Source organism: Anoplolepis gracilipes, unplaced genomic scaffold, assembly GCF_047496725.1.
Source record: "Anoplolepis gracilipes unplaced genomic scaffold, ASM4749672v1 Contig23, whole genome shotgun sequence".
NCBI lineage: Eukaryota > Metazoa > Arthropoda > Insecta > Hymenoptera > Formicidae > Anoplolepis > Anoplolepis gracilipes.
The window spans coordinates 161,574-181,206 of NW_027328674.1; the positions used below are offsets into that span (position 1 = coordinate 161,574).

General features: G+C 33.3%; 2 protein-coding genes and 3 pseudogenes across 2 annotated transcripts; 4 read left to right on the plus strand and 1 right to left on the minus strand.

Annotated features, from left to right (window-relative positions):
• Positions 1-6,042: 6,042 nt before the first annotated feature.
• LOC140675919 (uncharacterized) lies at positions 6,043-7,588 on the plus strand. Its single transcript, XM_072910521.1, has 3 exons — positions 6,043-6,425; positions 6,728-7,064; positions 7,139-7,588. Exons 1-3 carry the CDS (start codon positions 6,043-6,045, stop codon positions 7,586-7,588), a joined length of 1,170 nt encoding a protein of 389 aa, XP_072766622.1.
• A 74-nt stretch (positions 7,589-7,662) lies between these two features.
• LOC140675920 (uncharacterized) lies at positions 7,663-8,013 on the plus strand. The gene has a single exon (XM_072910523.1). It carries the CDS (start codon positions 7,663-7,665, stop codon positions 8,011-8,013), a length of 351 nt encoding a protein of 116 aa, XP_072766624.1.
• Positions 8,014-11,972: 3,959 nt separating this feature from the next.
• On the plus strand, positions 11,973-12,763 carry LOC140675921 (cytochrome c oxidase subunit 1-like; annotated as a pseudogene).
• Positions 12,764-14,280: 1,517 nt separating this feature from the next.
• Positions 14,281-16,106, plus strand: LOC140675922 (cytochrome c oxidase subunit 3-like; annotated as a pseudogene).
• A 1,246-nt stretch (positions 16,107-17,352) lies between these two features.
• Positions 17,353-18,669, minus strand: LOC140675893 (NADH-ubiquinone oxidoreductase chain 5-like; annotated as a pseudogene).
• Positions 18,670-19,633: the final 964 nt, after the last annotated feature.

Below are 19,633 nucleotides of genomic sequence, written 5' to 3' on the forward strand. Positions count from 1 at the left end.
GTGTGGGTGTTCCATGGGGTTTCAGGGTTAAGCCTTCTCACCACGACAAGGTGGCGCACGACGAGGAGGAACTTAACCTAACCTTTTTTTTTTTTTTTTTTCGTCTGAAAATGCGTTACGCATCCCCCGAGAGGCGGGAACTCCCCGGGGGTATGTGGTACTTCCCCTATTTAACGGGGTATACCCGCTAAAACCAGACGGTGGTCCTCTCGGCGGTTGGCGGGTGGGCTCTGGTGTCGCGTTAGCATTCAACCAGGACCCACCCCCGCCTTTCTCCCCCAGATGGTCGGAAGAGATTCCTGCCTTTTAATGCGTCACTGAGAGAAACTTCAGTGACGCATTAACGGCGGCGTTGCGGGACCACCACGCAACCCCGCCGCCTTCCCTGGGGCCAAGGTGCAATGGGGAGTGGGTGTTCCCGCACCCACTTCCCCTTGACCCCTGGGAGAGGTGAGAATATGACTCTCACCGCCCCCGCTAATGGCCTGATTGAAAGCCGTTTTGGGGCGAGGAGGGTAAAAGACCCCCCGAGTTCACTGCCCCGTGGGGGAGAGGGGAAAAGACTATGTCTTACCCCTTCCTACTCCCCCACTTGACCGTCATCCCCCTTTATTGGGGGATGACAGAGGGAGAGGTGTGTTCCACCTCCCCCTATTCTCCGCTCGAGGGGGGACGGAACATAGTTCTCCCCACCCAGAGTATGACCGTCGTCGACCCCCAGGTCCCCACATAAGGGGCACCTGGGGGCCGATCTGCATCCCACCATGGAGTGGTGTTACAGGTGTACCACACCGGTTAACAGGTGTAACACCTGTTACCACGGTCCACTCCAGAGCGGCAGGAGGTGCTCAGATGCTCCATTGTGAGGCACCTGAAACATCTCAGAGGGCTGTCTTGTAGATCTTTTTTGATCTTATCGCCACCCCCTCTCCTCTCCTTCCCATCTTTTCCGCCCTCAGTGTTACTGGGTCGGACCTCTCCGTTACCCTTCCCCGACTTCCTTTTTTTCTTTACCTCTCTCCACTCCTGCTCCTGTCCCTTTTTCTCCTTTGTCTCCCTTTTCTCTCCCACCTTGGGAACCCTATTGGGATCTTTCTCTCCAGTGTAACTCGGCTTCTCATGGAGAGCCCGAGCCACTTCCTCTCTAATAAGGATGCGAATTGCATCCTGGTCGGGAAAGGGTGTGGGCGGGGGTGCAACTGTTTGCACCGGGGGGAGGAACCTAACCTAACCTAACCTCGCGAATCGCTTTCACAGCATCATTTACATTAATAATATTGTTACGTTGCAAAACGTTACAAAATTGTTTAAACTTTTTATTCACGAGATGTGTATTTTGACACAACCATGAATGCATATGATCGATATAATTTTCAAAATTGAATAAATGTAATAATGTTTAAGGTTGCATATACAAAGACTTATTAGATAATGTTAATTTAACAATCCTCGATCCGTTTAATTTAATCATTTGGATAGATAGATCGCAGATCTATAATGGCTGACTTTCAGTCAATTGTACATATCGTTCAATGTCTGTACGTTTCTGCATCAATAAGTGCCAGAGTACGATAGGCAATACTACTCGATTGCCTCGGTTATCACCAAGTATCAATTCCACATAAGACATAGCTCCAACGCTTATTCCAATCTCCAAATATTTGTAAGATGTCGGGGTTAAGGTATAACCAAGTATGCAAACCGCACGATGAGATGAAACGCTATATAAAATATTAAAATATATATTAAAAAATAATATTTAGAAAATAAATAAAACTTACATTTTTTTATTAAATTTCACCGTTCTCAATCGGAATGTAAAAATTCATCTTGTTGGTTTCTTTTGTGGAGCACATTTTTTAGCACAACCTTATGTACGGACAACTGATGCGATACTAAACTATTCAAAGTACTGCGAGCAATTTGTAATATCGCAAACCGTAATGAGGAGGGGAGTATTTCTGGCGTAATTTTGCAAGCGTCAATGTAAGGCTGCTAAAAATTATTAAAAATCGCGTCCCCACGTGCTTTCTCGAGCGCCGTAAGTGGTTGTCGTACGATGAAATCGATACAAATATTCGGTTACAAATCTATACGACAAAGCGTGAGATAAAATTTTTGCTAAATGAAAACATATACGCCGACAGTACGGATGTTTGCGCTGAAGAATAACGTTTCGCACAGTGGGTGGGTATTATCATGTATATTTGACTATAAATATAAATAATAAATATGTTACGTTCTGTCGGCTCCACGTTTCCCCCCCCCCCCTCCACGAAATAAACAATAATCGTCCGATCGGTCACAAAAAACGGGTCGCGCAATAGAAGAGAACCATTACCATTAAATAATGTTTAGACCCATTAAAAACGATATCTAAACAAATACCGGAAGAGATCAATAACGAAATCCTCTAAACAACGAAACAGACAAACACAGCTGCATAATCTTAAGAAAGAAACAAATAATGCCGCTACGCACTGTCGGCTTCACGTTTTTCCTCCCGAAAATGAAGCAATAATCGCCCGACTAATCATAAAAAGGATCGCGCGACGAAAAATATTTTAAAACATTATTTAAAAACGATGTCAAAAGAAACGACCGAAAAGGACCGATAGTGAGATCCTCTAAATGAATAAATCGATAAATACAGCTGCATAATCTTAAGAAAGAAACAAATAACGCCGCTACGCACTGTCGGCTCCACGTCTTTACCTCCTATAAAGATAAAGCAATAATTGCCCGACCAGTCATAAGAGGGCCGCGGAACGAAAAAAATGTTTTAAACATTGAAATCGATGTTCAAAGAAATGACCGAAAAGGATCGATAGAGAGATCCCCTAAATAAATAAATGGAGAGCTGCAAGGGGAAAGTGGGATTATTTTCAAATGGACCATCAATAAATAATATTATAAATAAAAAAAATAATAACAACGAGGAGGGAAAAAACGCTGGGGAAAGAATCTGGTCGCGGTCCACCTGTCCGTTGCGTTCGGGCGATATATCCGAAGATTCCTCTTCGGTTAGGATGACGCTTAGGCCAACGCGTCCACGTCAGGTTCCCTACAGGAGCAGTGCGAGGTTAGCCTCTGCAACAAACAGAGAACACGTGGTTAGGATGGAGAAGTTGCGCATCACTAGGATTGAAGATGTTAACTTCCAACTCCCCCTCACCCGTCGGAAGGAAACCGAAGGGACGATGGAGAACCCACTTCCAAGCACGAGTGGGATGAGGCATGACCCCCCTCCATCCCCGTTGATGAGTGCGAAGGACAACGAGGTCAGGCCAGCTGCGGAAGATTTTTCTGCACGTGTGCTGGGATACAACCATTCCTGGCTCAAGAAGGAGAGGACTTCCGCTCATGATGAGAATATGGAGGCAGACTCCATAGATGGCGAGGAGATCCGCGATAAGATCGCAGAGGAGAATGACAATATTTCTGTCACCAGTTCGGTGGCAGAAAATATAGTCGAGGAGCAAAAGGAGAAACGGGGCAAAGGCCATCAACCGGTCATCGGCAAACATGTCGGAAGGCGCCAAAAAAAAGAAGGAAGCTCAAAGACGCAGAAAAGAAGAGAAGAGAGATAGAAGGGCGGCAGAGTCGCTGCTTCCGGATCCTTCTAAATCAGCGAGGTGGAAACGTCTCCTCAACGATGAAAAGGAGATGGAAGAGTTGCTCTTGCTGGAATCCACCGAGGTAATTGCGGCGCAACTCATGGAGCATTCCACCATCCTATATAAGGTGGCGGACTGCTCCAACGGAATGAAAGGGTCTCTGGTCAGGAAGGTCAAAGACACTGTAGTCCTGCTGAGAGCAGCTACAACAGTTATGGCCAGACAAATCAGGGAGGGAGAGAACCCTGAGCTTAAAGAATTCCGTAAGGAACTGACAAAGCTCCGGGAGGAAAATGCGGAGTTGAAAAGGGAGGTGCGAACTAGAAAGCTCCTCTTCCTCCCCTTGTATTTTTACCCGCCCCATACTCTTCCTCATCTAGGGACATTACCCAAGAACACAAGAAGGAAGAGGCTGGTGGTGAGGTCGGATGAGGAGGATTATCGGAATCCCACCTCTCCTTGTTTAGCGGGAGGGACTGCCCCCTCTCCCCTTCCTATACAGGGGGAAAAGGATATAAGGGAGGATATGAAGATGGACACAGCAGTCCCCCCGGCAAGGACAGGTCCCGTAAGACAGGCGGGATCGACGATCAAAGGGGTACCGCGGCCATCGAAGGCCTTCCCTCCGAATCTGCCCGAGGAGCTGAGGGCAAAATATAATGAGCTGATGGACCAAAAGGATGCAGTTCTAGCACTCCTGGATCCCATCGCGAAGCAGATGGAGACGCTAAGGCTCTCTGGAGCGGTGGTTGCTCCAAAAAAGCTTGTTCCGGCTCCGCTTCCTGTCCCGTCTACCGCTGGAGAGGAGGCTAAGGCCTCTAATCCCCGGGGAAGACAAGAGCAGAATCACGTGGGACCCGCTCCCACGGCCCCTGACGCAAAAACGGAGGGACCGCGAGAGGGTGGAAAGAGGAGGAGGAAAGGGGAAAAGGCCCGCGGAGGGCAAGATCCACTGAAAGCGGGACCCCAGCCGCCTCCCAAAAAAAAAGGAAAAGCTGCCTTCTCCAAACCCAAAAGGGGCCGACAAGGCCCTGTCGAAGGGCAGACACAAGCCCTCAAGGGTAAGGCGAAACCCACCGAAAAGACAACACTTTCGCCTCCCCCGCTCACAGGGAAAAAGGAGACATGGTCGGAGGTGGTAGAGCGTAAAGCTCGCAAAAAAACCACCAAAAAAGGTGACAATCGGGCTCCGGCAACCACGAATGTTAAGGCGAAGGCAAAGGAGCCAGGCAATAAACCACAGGGCCCTCAACCTAAGCCTGCGACGTCCAATCCTCCCTCCCAACCAAAAAAGAGGGGAGGGAAAATGGACGTAGGAGAGTCCCCCGTACAACTGCGATGGTGCTTACATGCCCATCCGGCCAATACAAGGAGAATCTGAGACTGGCGATGGACAGTATAGATCTCGCCAGTCTCGAAATTAATGGCCTGAAGGCCAGAAAGGCAGTTACCGGTGTCCAACTATTTGAGGTTGGGGGTCCGGACAACAAAAAAAAGGCGGATGCGTTGGCGAGCCGAATGCGAGAGGTCCTCGCGGATAAAGAGGGGGTGATAAGAGGGGGAACCCCTCGAGCAGAGGGTACCAAGGAAAGGCTCTAAAAAAAAGCCCGAGGATACCCCTCTGCCGAAAGATGATGGGGAGGGTACGCAGATAGAGGCAAAGCCGGAGGAGCTTGATCACCCAAAATAAATGGCGGTCAGGTTCCTCCAAGCTAACCTAAACCACGCCAGTCAGGCACAGAATCTCTTTTATCAGAGCCTGGCTGAGCGTGGCATCGGGCTGGCCATTGTTGCTGAGCCCTATAAGATCTCAGCAAAGCTTACGTGGCTGGGGAATGCAAGAAGCACGGCGGCAATCGAGGTCGGTGCTGCAACAAATAACACCCCCCCTCTCAAATGTATTGGAAAGGGGAACGGATATGTTGCAGCAAAGTGGGGGTCCACAACAATAATTAGTTGCTATGTCCCCCCTAGTTGAAGTCCTGCCCAGTTTGACTCACTCCTTGAACAGGTGGGGGATGTTGTCAGAAACATACTCCCTGCCGATCCACTCATAATAGCTGGAGACTTTAACGTCAAGTCTCCGGCACTGGGTGAGTCGAGGCAGGACACCAGGGGAACTACCCTGGTGAGGTGGGTGAATTCGCTCGGCCTTCACGTTATTAACGAAGGCCGAGTGAGCACATGTGTCTGGCCCCAAGAGGAGTCGATCGTGGATATAACGATCGGCTCCAAGGGGGCCAAGAGGATGGTGCGAGGATGGCGCGTGGTGGGTGACTCGAGAGGGGAAACCTTTTCGGACCACTAATACATTGAATTTGTCCTGGACGCCGTGCATTACTGGGTACATCACCCACCTCGAGGCGGGGACACAGGTAGGTGGACCCTCACAAAGCTGGACCCCAAGAAACTAGAAGAGGCCTTAATGACCATTTTGTGGGGTATCCCGGAGGGAGAGGAAAGGCGGGACATTAACCTGGATGTGGAATGGTTGCGGGGCGTTATGCGCGAAGTCTGCGACGCAGCCATGCCACGCGCCAGGGTCCTCCGCCCACGTCACGCCGTCTATTGGTGGACGGAGGAAATAGCGCAATTAAGGCGCTCCTCTGTCCAGGCGCGACGCACCCTCTTTCGTATTCCCAGAAGAAGAAACCCGGAGATCCGAGAGGAGGCCTTGGCTGCCTATAGGGCCGCAAGATGCGCCCTTAGCGCCACTATCAGGAAGTCCAGGGCCAGTTGTTGGGATGAGCTACTGTCATCCCTCAACACGGACCCATGGGGGCGTCCATACAGAATAGTTCTGAATAAGTATAGGAACTGGACACGCCCCCCGTCACGGAATCCCTGGATACTCCCGTCCTCAGGAATGTTGTGGACACCCTCTTCCCGCTAGTGGTTTAGGAGTCCACACTCAACTGGGGTCCCGGCCTGGGGGGACCTTATGAACTAGAGGAGGACGAGGAGATATCCAGCAACGAACTTCAGCGCGCCGTCAAAAGAATAGGATCAAGAAAAGCTCCTGGCCCTGACGGCGTGCTTGGAAAGATATGAGTCTGGGCACTGGACTTTCTGGGAGAACATCTGAGGTACATATTTAATAAATGCCTCAGACATGGCGCTTTCCCCCAGCAATGGAAGCAGGCTAAATTGGTCCTGCTCCCCAAGGAAGGCAAGGAAGAAGGAACCCCGTCGGCATATAGACCAATATGCCTGCTGGACGAGGTCAGCAAGATCTTTGAGAGGATCATTGCAAAACGACTTGTTCGACATATATCCCGAGAGGGTGGTCTCCACGAGGAGCAATATGGCTTCCGCGAGGGACGTTCGACTGTGGATGCGATTAGTCGTGTTACGTCCCTCACGGAAGAAGCCGTGGAAGGGGGCGGGGTGGCACTTGCGGTATTACTAGATATCGCAAACGCCTTCAACACCCTGCCCTGGGATAGAGTAATGGATGCCTTGTTGCAATACAGGGTCCCTCCCTACCTTGTGGAGATCATCAGACAATATTTCCGGGATAGGAGCCTGGAGTTCGTCACACAAGACGGACTCCAATGCCGACGGGAAATTCGATGCGGGGTTCCGCAGGGGTCAGTCTTAGGACCCCTACTGTGGAATCTCACATACAACCGAGTCCTTTGCCTTCCTCTCCCTCGTGGCTGCCACGCCATCTGCTATGCAGACGACACATTAGTGGTGGCCGCGGGGAGCAGCTGGGGGATACAGCAGCCAAGGCCGAGACAGCGGTGGCAGTTGTGGTACAAAGCATCACTGGTATGGGTCTTAGAGTGGCGGCTCAAAAAACCGAGGCTCTTTACTTTCACAGTAAATCCTCTGGGAAACCGCCAAGGACTCATATCCGGGTGGGAGATACTTCTATCTCGGTGGGGAACCGGCTTAAATATCTCGGTCTCCTACTGGACGGCGAGTGGAAGTTTGGACACCACTTCAATGTCCTTGCCCCAAGGTGAAGCGCTTCTCCACGGCGTTGGGTAGGCTCCTGCCAAACCTTGGGGGACTGGATGGTTGAGTCCGCCGTATATACATGGGCACCGTAAATGCGGTGGCCCTGTATGAATGCCCAATATGGGCGACGGATCTCGTGGCCATGCGTTATGCAAAGGACAAGTTCCGACGCATACAGCGCAGCATGGCCGTGAGGGTGATAAGGGCCTACCGCACGGTGTCCCATGCGGCGGCCACGGTCCTGGCGGGTTCGCCCCCCTTGGAGTTCCTGACCGCAATGTACGCGGAGCGGTATAATTGGGAAAGGGGGCTCAGGAGGGGTCATGGCCCTCTACCAGCCAGGGTCAAGAAGACCATCCGGATCCACGCCCAGCGGTCTATGGTGGAGAGATGGAGTGCCCACCTATCTGACCCGAAGACTGCGGGTTAAAGAACCCGCGTTGAGGCCGTCCGGCCCTGTCTACAAGAATGGTTAGACAGGGCCCGAGGTGAGGTATCCTTTAGGATGACACAGGTGCTCACCGGGCATGGGTGCTTTGGTGAGTACCTGTATCGAATCGGCAAGGAAGGTACCACGGCCTGCCACCATTGTAAGGAGGTGAGAGACACGGCGCGGCACACGCTGGAGAAGTGTCCGGCGTGGGACACGCTGCGCCGTGATCTCTGTTCAGTGGTTGGCAACGACCTCTCGTTGCCAACCATGGTTACGAAGATGTTGGGTGATGAGAGATCCTGGAAGGCGATTGCCTTCTTCTGCGAACAAGTTATGACGCAGAAGGAGGCGGCCGAGCGCATACGCCGACAAGAAGAGGCGGCGGCAGAAGCGGCGATTGCGGCCGCTGCAGCGGCTGTTGTAGATGACAGCAGCGAGGAGAAACAGGAGAAGGAGAGTGACTCCGATGGGAGCTTGGGTCCCTCCTTGCATCGGCTACCCCCACTGACAATGAAGCTAAGGCCTTGACGAGCAATTGAGGGGGGACAATCCAGTCGCCCTCTCCTCAAAGGAGAAGATGACATTAGAGGGGGGCATGGTTGGGGATTGGATGTCTCCACCAAGTGCTCCCCTCCCCCTTATTAGCCCATCCCCCTTATTAAATTAAATGTAACTCATTTAAATCTTAACTATTCTACATTTTGATTTGAATTATAATTATAATTAAATTTTTAAATTATTAATCTTTTAATATAATTTTTCAACAACAATATATAAAAATTAAATTAAGTAATTCTATTCGTGGATTATCAAATTAATCAACAAGTTCCTCTAAATCATAAAATACCGCCAAATTTTTTATTTTTAATGATTAACATTTAATATTTAATTATATTTTATTTTCATTTAAATAATAGGGTATCTAATCCTAATTTATTATATAAATTTTTTTAATTTTATTATTAATTTAAATAAAATTATTTAACTTTTAATATCTATTCATATTTCACCATAAAAAAATAAATTAGTTAAATATATTTATTTATTTATATATTTTATATTTATATATAATTATTTAAATTTATTTTTATTTAAAGTATAAACCGCAATTGCTGGCACTTTATTTATTAATAATAAATTATAATTTTCTATTATAAATTTTTATTTAATTAATTATTATAAATACTAATTTATATATTATTAAATTATTTAAATTTTATATAATTTTTTAAAATTTTATTTATACTTTAAATTATAAAATAAATTAAAAAAAAAAATTAATTTTGTAATTATATTTATTAATTATTAAAAACAAATTATGAAAATAATTTAAATTTAAATTTAATATGAATATAAAATTTAATTTATAATATACATAAAAAAAAAAATTAAATAATATTCCCCCCCCCCCTTTTTTATATTATTATCATTATTATTAATTATTAATAATTATTTAAATATATTAAAATATTTTATTAATAAATAATTTTTTTTTTCTATATTTTAGGTTTTTAATATTTTAAATTAAAAATAATGATTAATAAGTTTTAATTAATTAATATTAAATAATTAATGTTAATTAAATATTTTAAATATATATAATTAATTATATATTTATAAAAATAATTAAAATATTTTATTAACATTAAATAATAATTATTAAATAATATTAATGTATATATAAATAAAAACTTAAATTTTTAATTTTTTTTACTTTCTATAAAATACTCTCCTTAAATTTATATAAATAAGATTTTTAATTATTATTAATTATTTTATTTATAGATAAGTTTTTTAATTTTAATTTTAATAATATATTTTTTTTTATAAATACATATAATTAAAATAGTCAATTATTAAATTTAAATAAAATTACTCTCTCCCTCTGAATTTTATTTTAACTAATTATTCTTTTTTAATTCTATAATACCTAATTATTTTAAAAAAATCAATTTTTATAATAATTTTATTTATAATATTTTATTATTTAATTTATTAATTAATCTTTATAACTACTTTAATTTTAATAAATTCTTTTATTATTTTTACTAATACAAATTTAATTTAAATTATTTATTTAAATTTACTTATAACCTTTTTTTAAATTAAATTTACTTATCATATTTAATTTTAACTAATGATTAATAGTCAATTTTCAAAAATATTATACTAATTTATATTTATTTAATTAAAGTAAGAAAGCTAATTCTCTAAGCTTTTAGGTTCATACCCTAAATATAGAAATTTTATCTTTCTCTTATTTAATTAATTATTTTTGCTATTTAAATTTTATTAATAACTAAAAATTTATTTAATGATATGCCTGATAAAAGGATTATTTTGATAGAATAAATCATACATAATTTATATATGTTTTCATTTAAATTAATTTTTTTATATTTAATAGATTTAAACTATCTCAAAAAATTTCAAAAATTTTTATGCTTCATAATACATTAAAATATAATATTAATATTCAATATTTATTCAAAGTTTAATACAACTAAAAAATTAATTTTATTTATATGCATCATAATTTATTCATAAAATTTTTTTTATTGTCTTATTTAATTTATTTTTCTTTTATTTCTTTATTTTTATACGATTTATTAATAATTTGATTTATTATGGAAATTAATAATTTTTTATTCATTTGTTTTTTATCAATTAAATTAAAAAATAAAAAAATTATTTTTTTATATTATCTCATTCAAGCTTTAGCTTCCTTAATAATAATGTTAACTTTAATTATTAATAATTTTATATATATACAAATAAATTTTATTATAATCAATTTTTTTATCTCTATTATAATTAAATTAGGGATCCCCCCATTTCATTCATGAATCCCTTCTGTTGCTATTTTTTTAGATTGATATTCATTATTTATTTTTTTAACAATTCAAAAAATTATTCCTTTATACATAATTTCACTTATTAACTCTCCAATTTTTTTACTATATTTTATAATTTTAACATCTGCATTTATCTCCGCCTTTAAAATAATTAATTCAATAAATTTTAAAATTTTATTAAGATTTTCTTCAATTAACCTAATGTTTTTTTCAATTAACCGGATGAATATTAATTTTAATTTATTTTAAAACCCTAATCTGATTTTCATATTTAATATTCTATACACTTATCCCATTAATTATTATTATAATTTTTATATATTTTAAAATTTCATTTAGATTTTCTTTAAGTAATAACTTTCCTTCAATTAATTTTAATTTAATTTGTTTGTTATTAATTTTTAATTTAGCCAGAATTCCCCCACTAACGTTTTTTATTTTTAAATGAACTATAGTCTATATTTTTTTATTAAATTCAAATTTTTACTTTATTTTTATTTTAATGATTTTAAATTCTTTCATTTTAATTTATGTTTATATTAATTTAATAAATCTAATAATATATTTTTATTCAATTAAAATTAAGCTTTTTAATAAACCAATATACATATATAAATTTTCTTACTCATATAGATTATTTATTTTTTTCATGATTTTAAGCTTAATCTTTTCATTAATTATAATTTCAATTTAGTTTGTATACAATTTTTTAAAATTAGATATATAATTTTCACCCCACTTAATCAATAAATTTTAAATATTAAGATTTTAAGTTAAATTTATAAACTTTAAACCTTCAAAGTTTACACAATAAAATTTTTAAAAATTTTTAAATTTTAAAAATTCTAATATTTTAATTTTTTATTAAAAATTTCTTTAAATTTGCAATTTAATATTCTTATTAGTTAAACTATAAAATATATAAAAAATTTTTATTTTTATAACACATTTAATGTAATATCAGAAAATTAAAATTTTCTTAAATAAATTTACAATTTATTACTTAAATCAGACATGATATCTATTATTATCTCACTTAAACTTAGTAAATAATTTTATTATCAATAAAAATATACTATGAATAAGTGACTTTATTCAACTAATCACAAAGATATTGGCATTCTATATTTTTTATTTGCAATTTGGGCTGGGATAATCGGATCTTCTATAAGAATAATTATTCGTTTAAAATTAGGATCATCTAATGCACTAATTAATAATGATCAAATTTATAATTCAATAGTTACTAGACACGCATTTATTATAATTTTCTTTATAGTTATGCCATTTATAATTGGGGGATTTGGAAATTTTCTTGTCCCTCTAATACTTGGTTCACCTGATATAGCCTACCCTCGAATAAATAATATAAGTTTTTGACTTCTACCCCCCTCACTCTCTCTACTTTTATTAAGTAATTTTATTAATGATGGAACTGGGACTGGATGAACAATTTATCCCCCTTTAGCCTCTAATACATTTCACAATGGTCCTTCAGTAGATTTAACAATTTTTTCTCTTCATATTGCCGGAATATCTTCTATTCTAGGGGCTATTAATTTTATTTCTACAATCTTAAATATACATCATAAAAATCTCGCAATTGATAAAATACCCCTTCTAGTTTGATCAATTCTCATTACAGCAATTCTCTTACTTTTATCCCTCCCAATTTTAGCCGGAGCAATCACAATACTTTTAACAGACCGAAATTTAAATACTTCATTTTTTGATCCGTCAGGAGGGGGTGATCCTATTCTTTATCAACATTTATTTTGATTCTTTGGTCACCCCGAAGTTTATATTCTTATTCTCCCAGGATTTGGGCTAATTTCCCATATTATCATAAATGAGAGAGGAAAAAAAGAAACCTTTGGTGCCTTAGGAATAATCTATGCTCTTATAGCAATTGGATTTTTAGGCTTTATTGTTTGGGCTCATCATATATTTACTATTGGGCTAGATGTTGATACCCGAGCCTATTTCACTTCAGCAACAATAATTATTGCAATTCCAACAGGAATTAAAATCTTCAGTTGAATTACAACACTTCATGGTACAAAAATTAATTATAATTCCTCTCTTTGATGGGCTATAGGATTTATTTTTTTATTCACAATGGGGGGATTAACTGGAATTATACTATCCAATTCCTCAATTGATATTATTCTTCATGATACATATTATGTTGTTGCCTACTTTCATTATGTTCTTTCTATAGGAGCTGTATTTGCCATTATTGCAAGATTTATTGATTGATTCCCTCTTATTACAGGATATTCTTTAAATAATTACTTTTTAAATATTCAATTTATCTCAATATTTGTTGGTGTAAATTTAACATTCTTCCCACAACATTTTTTAGGGCTGAGAGGCATACCTCGACGATACTCAGATTATCCAGACACCTACCTCTCATGAAATATTATTTCTTCAATTGGTTCATTAATTTCTATCATCAGATTAATTTTTTTAATATATTTAATTTGAGAATCCCTATCATCTAAACGTCTTGTCTTAAATATATTCTATCTTAATCCTTCATTAGAATGACTAAGAAAATTACCATATCACAGATATTATTCCTTCAATTTAATTAAAAATTATCAACTTCAGATTAGTGCAATAGATTTAAACTCTATAATAAAGATAAATTCTTTTATTAAAAATAAATACTTGAATAATTTCCCTTCAAAATTCTAATTCACCTACATATGATATAATAATTTTTTTTCATGATTTTACTATAATAATTTTAATTTTCATTACTTTATTAATTCTTTTTATTATAATTTCAATAATTAATAATAAATTTACTGACCGATTTATACTTCAAGGCCACACTATTGAATTAATTTGAACTATTTTTCCAATATTTATTTTAATTTTTATTGCCATCCCATCAATTAAAATTTTATATTTAACTGATGAGATATTTAATAATAAAATTACCCTGAAATCTATGGGACATCAATGATATTGAAGGTATGAACTTTCAGATTTTTTAAATATTGAATTTGATTTATTTATAATTCCTACTAATGAATTAAACCCCAATGAATTTCGTCTATTAGACGTAAATAATCGTTGTATTCTTCCATATAATTATCCCATTCGTGTTTTAACTACATCTATAGATGTAATTCACGCTTGAACAGTCCCATCTTTAGGAATTAAAATAGATTCTACACCCGGACGACTAAATCAATCAATGTTAATTATAAACCGACCAGGTCTTTTTTTTGGCCAATGTTCTGAAATTTGTGGTATAAATCATACATTTATACTCATTGTTATTGAATCAACAAACTTTCCTAACTTCAAAGACTGACTTCTTACCTTTTAACTAATTTTTTTTATTTTAATTGAATAATTAATAAATATAAAATATAATTTTTACATTCATTAAATGACTGAAAGTAAGTTTTGACTTTTTAAGTCAAATTATAATAGATCTAACACCCTATTTTTAATGTAAAGAATTAGTTTAATATTAAAAAACATTAAATTGTCAATTTAAAAATATTTTCACCCCCACAAAAATATTCTTTTATACCACACATAATACCGATAATATGAGCAATAATGTTAATTTTATCTATATTTTCACTTTTTATGATTTTAAGCATTATTTATTTTTATCCTATCAACTTAAAAATTAATTATTATAATAATATAATTTTAACAAATCCTAAAAAATGAATTTGAAAATGATAATAAATTTATTTTCTATTTTTGACCCCTCAACTAGAATTAATTTTTCTCTAAATTGATTAAGAACTTTAATTATTTTTCTTATTTTTTCATATCAATATTGACTTATCCCCTCTCGTTTACATATATTTTTTAATTTTTTATTAAATTTTCTAATAAAAGAATTTAAAATTTTAATTAATTATTCCTATTCTAATTTAATTATTTTTATTAGTTTATTTTTATTTATTATTGTAAATAATTTCATAGGCTTATTCCCCTATATCTTTACATCTTCTAGTCACTTAAGTTTTTGTCTTTCTTTATCTTTATCCCTGTGAATTTCTATAATGTTATTTAGAATTTTAAATTACACTAATGATTTCTTTTCTCATCTTACCCCTCAAGGAACTCCCTTCATTCTAATACCATTTATAGTCATTATTGAATCAATCAGTCTGATTATCCGGCCTCTCACGTTGGCAATTCGTCTGACAGCAAATATAATTGCAGGACATTTACTTTTATCATTATTAGGATCTTTCTGGGCAAATTATTAATAATTTCTTAATTTTTTTAATTATAATCTCCTCTCAACTTTTATTATTTATTCTTGAATTATCTGTATCAATTATTCAGGCCTATGTGTTTTCCATTCTTTCTACATTATATAGAAGAGAAATTTAATTAATTTTTACTATTTCAAATAAATAAATAATAAATAATTATAATCAAATTTTATAGTATTATCATTATGACAAAATTACATCAAAATCATTCATTTCATTTAGTATCAATTAGACCTTGGCCTATTATTATTTCTTTCAGATTATTTAATAACTTAATTTCAATAATTATATGATTTCATAAATTAAATTATCTAATTATAATTTCTATTCCTTGCACATTATTATGCATATATCAATGATGACGAGATGTAACACGAGAATCAACATTTCAAGGATCTCATACAATTAATGTATATATTGGCCTTCGCTTAGGGATAATTTTATTTATTATTTCAGAAATTTTCTTTTTTATTTCCTTTTTCTGAGCTTATTTTCATTCTGCTTTAGCCCCTTCCATAGAAATTGGTCAATTATGACCCCCCTTAGGCATTAAACCATTCAATCCATTTGATATCCCTCTAATAAATACTATTATTCTTTTATCCTCTGGGATAACAGTAACTTGAACGCATCATTCTATCTTAAATAAAAACTTTAATGAAAGATATCAAAGCCTCTTATTAACAATTATACTTGGGATTTATTTTACCTCCCTTCAAATAATTGAATATTTCGAGTCACCTTTTTCAATTGCTGACTCTATTTATGGGTCAACCTTTTTTCTAGCTACAAGCTTTCACGGATTTTATGTAATTATTGGGACGCTATTTCTTTCAATTTGTTTGCTTCGCAGTACTTTTTCTTCATTTCAGAAAATCTCACCATTTTGGTTTTGAGGCAGCAGCCTGATACTGACATTTTGTAGATGTTGTTTGATTATTTTTATATATTTCTATTTATTGATGAAGATACTAAAATATTACTTAATTTAAATTAATTTATTATTTTATAAATTTATATAGTATATTCATATTACATTTAATTTCCAATTAAAAAAATTAAAAAAATTTTAATATAAATAATTTTAACTTTTATTTATATAATTACATTTTTTATTATTCTATCAACTCTAATTTTATTAATTAATTTACTTATCTCATCTAAATCATTAGCAAATCGAGAAAAAATCTCACCATTTGAATGTGGATTTGATCCTCTATCTAATTCTCGTCTCCCATTTAGAATTCAATTTTTTTTAATTAGTTTAATCTTTTTAATTTTTGACATTGAAATTACTCTCTTAATCCCATTAATTTACATATATTTTATAAATAAAATTATTATTTTTTCCTCATTATTGTTCATTTTCATTCTAATTTCTGGCCTAATCATTGAATATTTAGAAAAATCAATTGACTGAAAAACTAATTAAAATTTATAATTTTTTTACATTTATAAATTTATTTTTTATTCTTGATAAATTTTATTCAGGATTTTAGTTAAACATAAATAACATTTAAATTGCAATTAAAAATTAAATATCTTAATATTTAAATCTTAATTTTCTTTTAAAGTAAATATTTACATTTAATTTCGACCTAAAAATTTGATTAATTTCAATTAATCTAAAAGAACCACATCGAATAAAATTTATTTTTTGAAATAATAATATTTTTGAGCTTCTAACTCAACATTCAATGAAAGGTTTCATTTTATTTCATAAATTTAATAAATATCTAATTAAAAATTATTAACTAAAACCAAAAAAGAGGTAAATTATTGTTAATAATTATATTGAATCTATAAAAAAATTCTAGTTAATTTTTCTTTTTTATTCATTTATATAGTTTAATTAATAAAAACCTTATATTTTCATTATAAAAATAATAAATTTTTCTTTATTTATAAATAAATTATTTAAAAATAAAATCTTATTATCTTAATATCTTCAATATTATGCTTTACGAAATTTAAGCTATTTAAATATAAATTACTTTAAAAATTAATTAACTAATAAAAAAAATAATTAATAAAATTAATACTGAAATAAAAATAAATATATAAATTTTAAATAATTTTATCTTAATTACTAATCTATTTATTATCCTATAAATAATTTTCTTTCCCATAAATTCAATCCATATCTTATCTATCCTATAGGTGTTTAATCTACAAATTATAATAGGACTATAAATTCATATATATATATAATTTATAAATCATATAGATCTAAAAAAATAACTAAATATTAATATATTAATTAAATTTTTTATAGACATAATCAACCTTAATAATACTCCCACAAATAATAATAACATTGTAGTTATTTTTACATTTACATTCATATATAAAAAGTAATTATCAAAAAAAAATATTCACATTAATATAGATCCTCTAATTAACCTTAAGATTAATAAAACAAACATCGATAAATTCATTAATTTATCTTCTTTATAATAATAAAATCTTGAATTTTTAAATGAGCCAAAATAAATATAATAAATCAATCGTAAAGAATATGACACAGTAAGAGAAATTGATAAAGTAATTATTATTAATAAAAAAATATTAATATTATTTAAATAGATAATTTCTATAATTAAATCTTTAGAATAAAATCCGGCTAAAAAAGGAATTCCTATTAATGCTAATCTAGAAATATAAAATCTTATTATAGTAAATGGAATAAACTCATTTAAATTACCACATAATCGAATATCCTGATTATTATTCATTAAATGAATTATAACTCCTGCACACATAAATAATAATGACTTAAAAATTGCATGAGTCAATAGATGAAAAAAGGCTAAAAAATTAAATCTTAAACTTAAAATTATTATCATTAACCCTAATTGACTTAAAGTAGATAAAGCAATAATTTTTTTTAAATCATTTTCAAAATTTGCCATCAACCCAGCTATAAATATAGTAAAAATTGAAATATATAATATAATTTTCTCAATGCCCCTATTCATTAAATATTTATTAAAACGAATTATTAGATAAACCCCTGCAGTAACCAAAGTTGATGAATGAACCAAGGCTGATACTGGGGTCGGGGCGGCCATAGCTATTGGTAATGAAACAGAAAAAGGAATCTGAGCACTTTTTGTAGCTGCTGCTAAAACAATTATTCTTAAAATTAACTTATAATTTTCCATAAAACTTAAATTCCAACTTCAAAATGTAAATATTAATCCAATTCTTATTAATAACCCAATATCTCCCACTCGATTGCATAAGACTGTCACTATCCCAGAATTATATGATAAATAATTCTGATAATAAATCACTAAACAATAAGAAGTTAATTCTAACCCATCTCACCCAAATAAAATTCTAATTAAATTAGGGCTAATAATCATTAAAATTATTGATAAAACAAATATAATTACTAACTTAATAAACCGATCAATAAATATGTCATCGCCTATATAAATTATTCTATGTAATATAATTATTGAAGAAATTAATATAACTACCCCAATGAACAATGAGACTCAATCAAATAAAATATAAAATTCTACATTAATTGAATTAAAATTAAAAAATAATCATTCCATTATATATCTTAAATTTATTAAATTTAAATATAATCTTATAAAAAAAAATAACATAAAAATAATTATTATAAAAAATGAATAAATTTATAATAATCTAAGATAAATTTTTTTTATATCACTAATTTCACAAATTAATATTTTATTTTAAACTACTTAAATAATGACATTATAATAAAATAAATAAATAATAAACATTACTTATTTATTAATAATTAATATTATCTATATTGACTAATATAACAAAACTAAATTCTATTTAAAAAAATTAATGTATTAAACTTAAATTTAAAATTATTAAAATTAAAGGAATTAAATGAATCAAAATAATCATATAATCTTTTATATAAATAAATTGTTGAAAATTTTTCTTCAAAATAATTAAATCCATGCTGAATATATGAAAATAAATATAATGAATAAGCACTCCTAAAAAAACAAATCATTATTATATAAATAATAACAGATATCTCTCATCTAATTAAAACTCTAATTATAAAAATCTCTCTAAAAAAATTTAAAGAAAAAGGAAAAGAAAAGTTAGCAGCACATAATAAAAATCATCAAATTCTTAAAGACGGAAAAATATTTAATATTCCTTTATTAAAAAAAATCAACCGACTCCCTGATCGCTCATAATATAAATTCACTATAAAAAATAAACCTGATGAACATAGGCCATGAGAAATTATTAAAATATAAGCACTAATAAATCCTAATTTTATTATTGTTAATATTGAACATATTATTACATTTATATGTACAACAGAAGAATAAACCACCAAACTTTTTATATCAATTTCAACTAAACATAAAATACCAATAAACAACCTTCCTACAATCCCAACTCTAAAAATTACATACCTATACTTATTCCTTTGAAAAATAAATATTATAATAAAACGTAATAAACCATACCCCCCTAATTTCAATAAAA

Coding starts and splice junctions, on each gene's coding strand:
- LOC140675919 (XM_072910521.1), top strand. CDS start 6,043: ATGACCATTTTGTGGGGTATCCCGGAGGGAGAGGAAAGGCGGGACATT. Junction 6,426..6,727: donor TACAGAATAGTTCTGAATAA/GTATAGGAACTG, acceptor TAAATGCCTCAG/ACATGGCGCTTTCCCCCAGC. Junction 7,065..7,138: donor ACACCCTGCCCTGGGATAGA/GTAATGGATGCC, acceptor TTTCCGGGATAG/GAGCCTGGAGTTCGTCACAC.
- LOC140675920 (XM_072910523.1), top strand. CDS start 7,663: ATGGGCACCGTAAATGCGGTGGCCCTGTATGAATGCCCAATATGGGCG.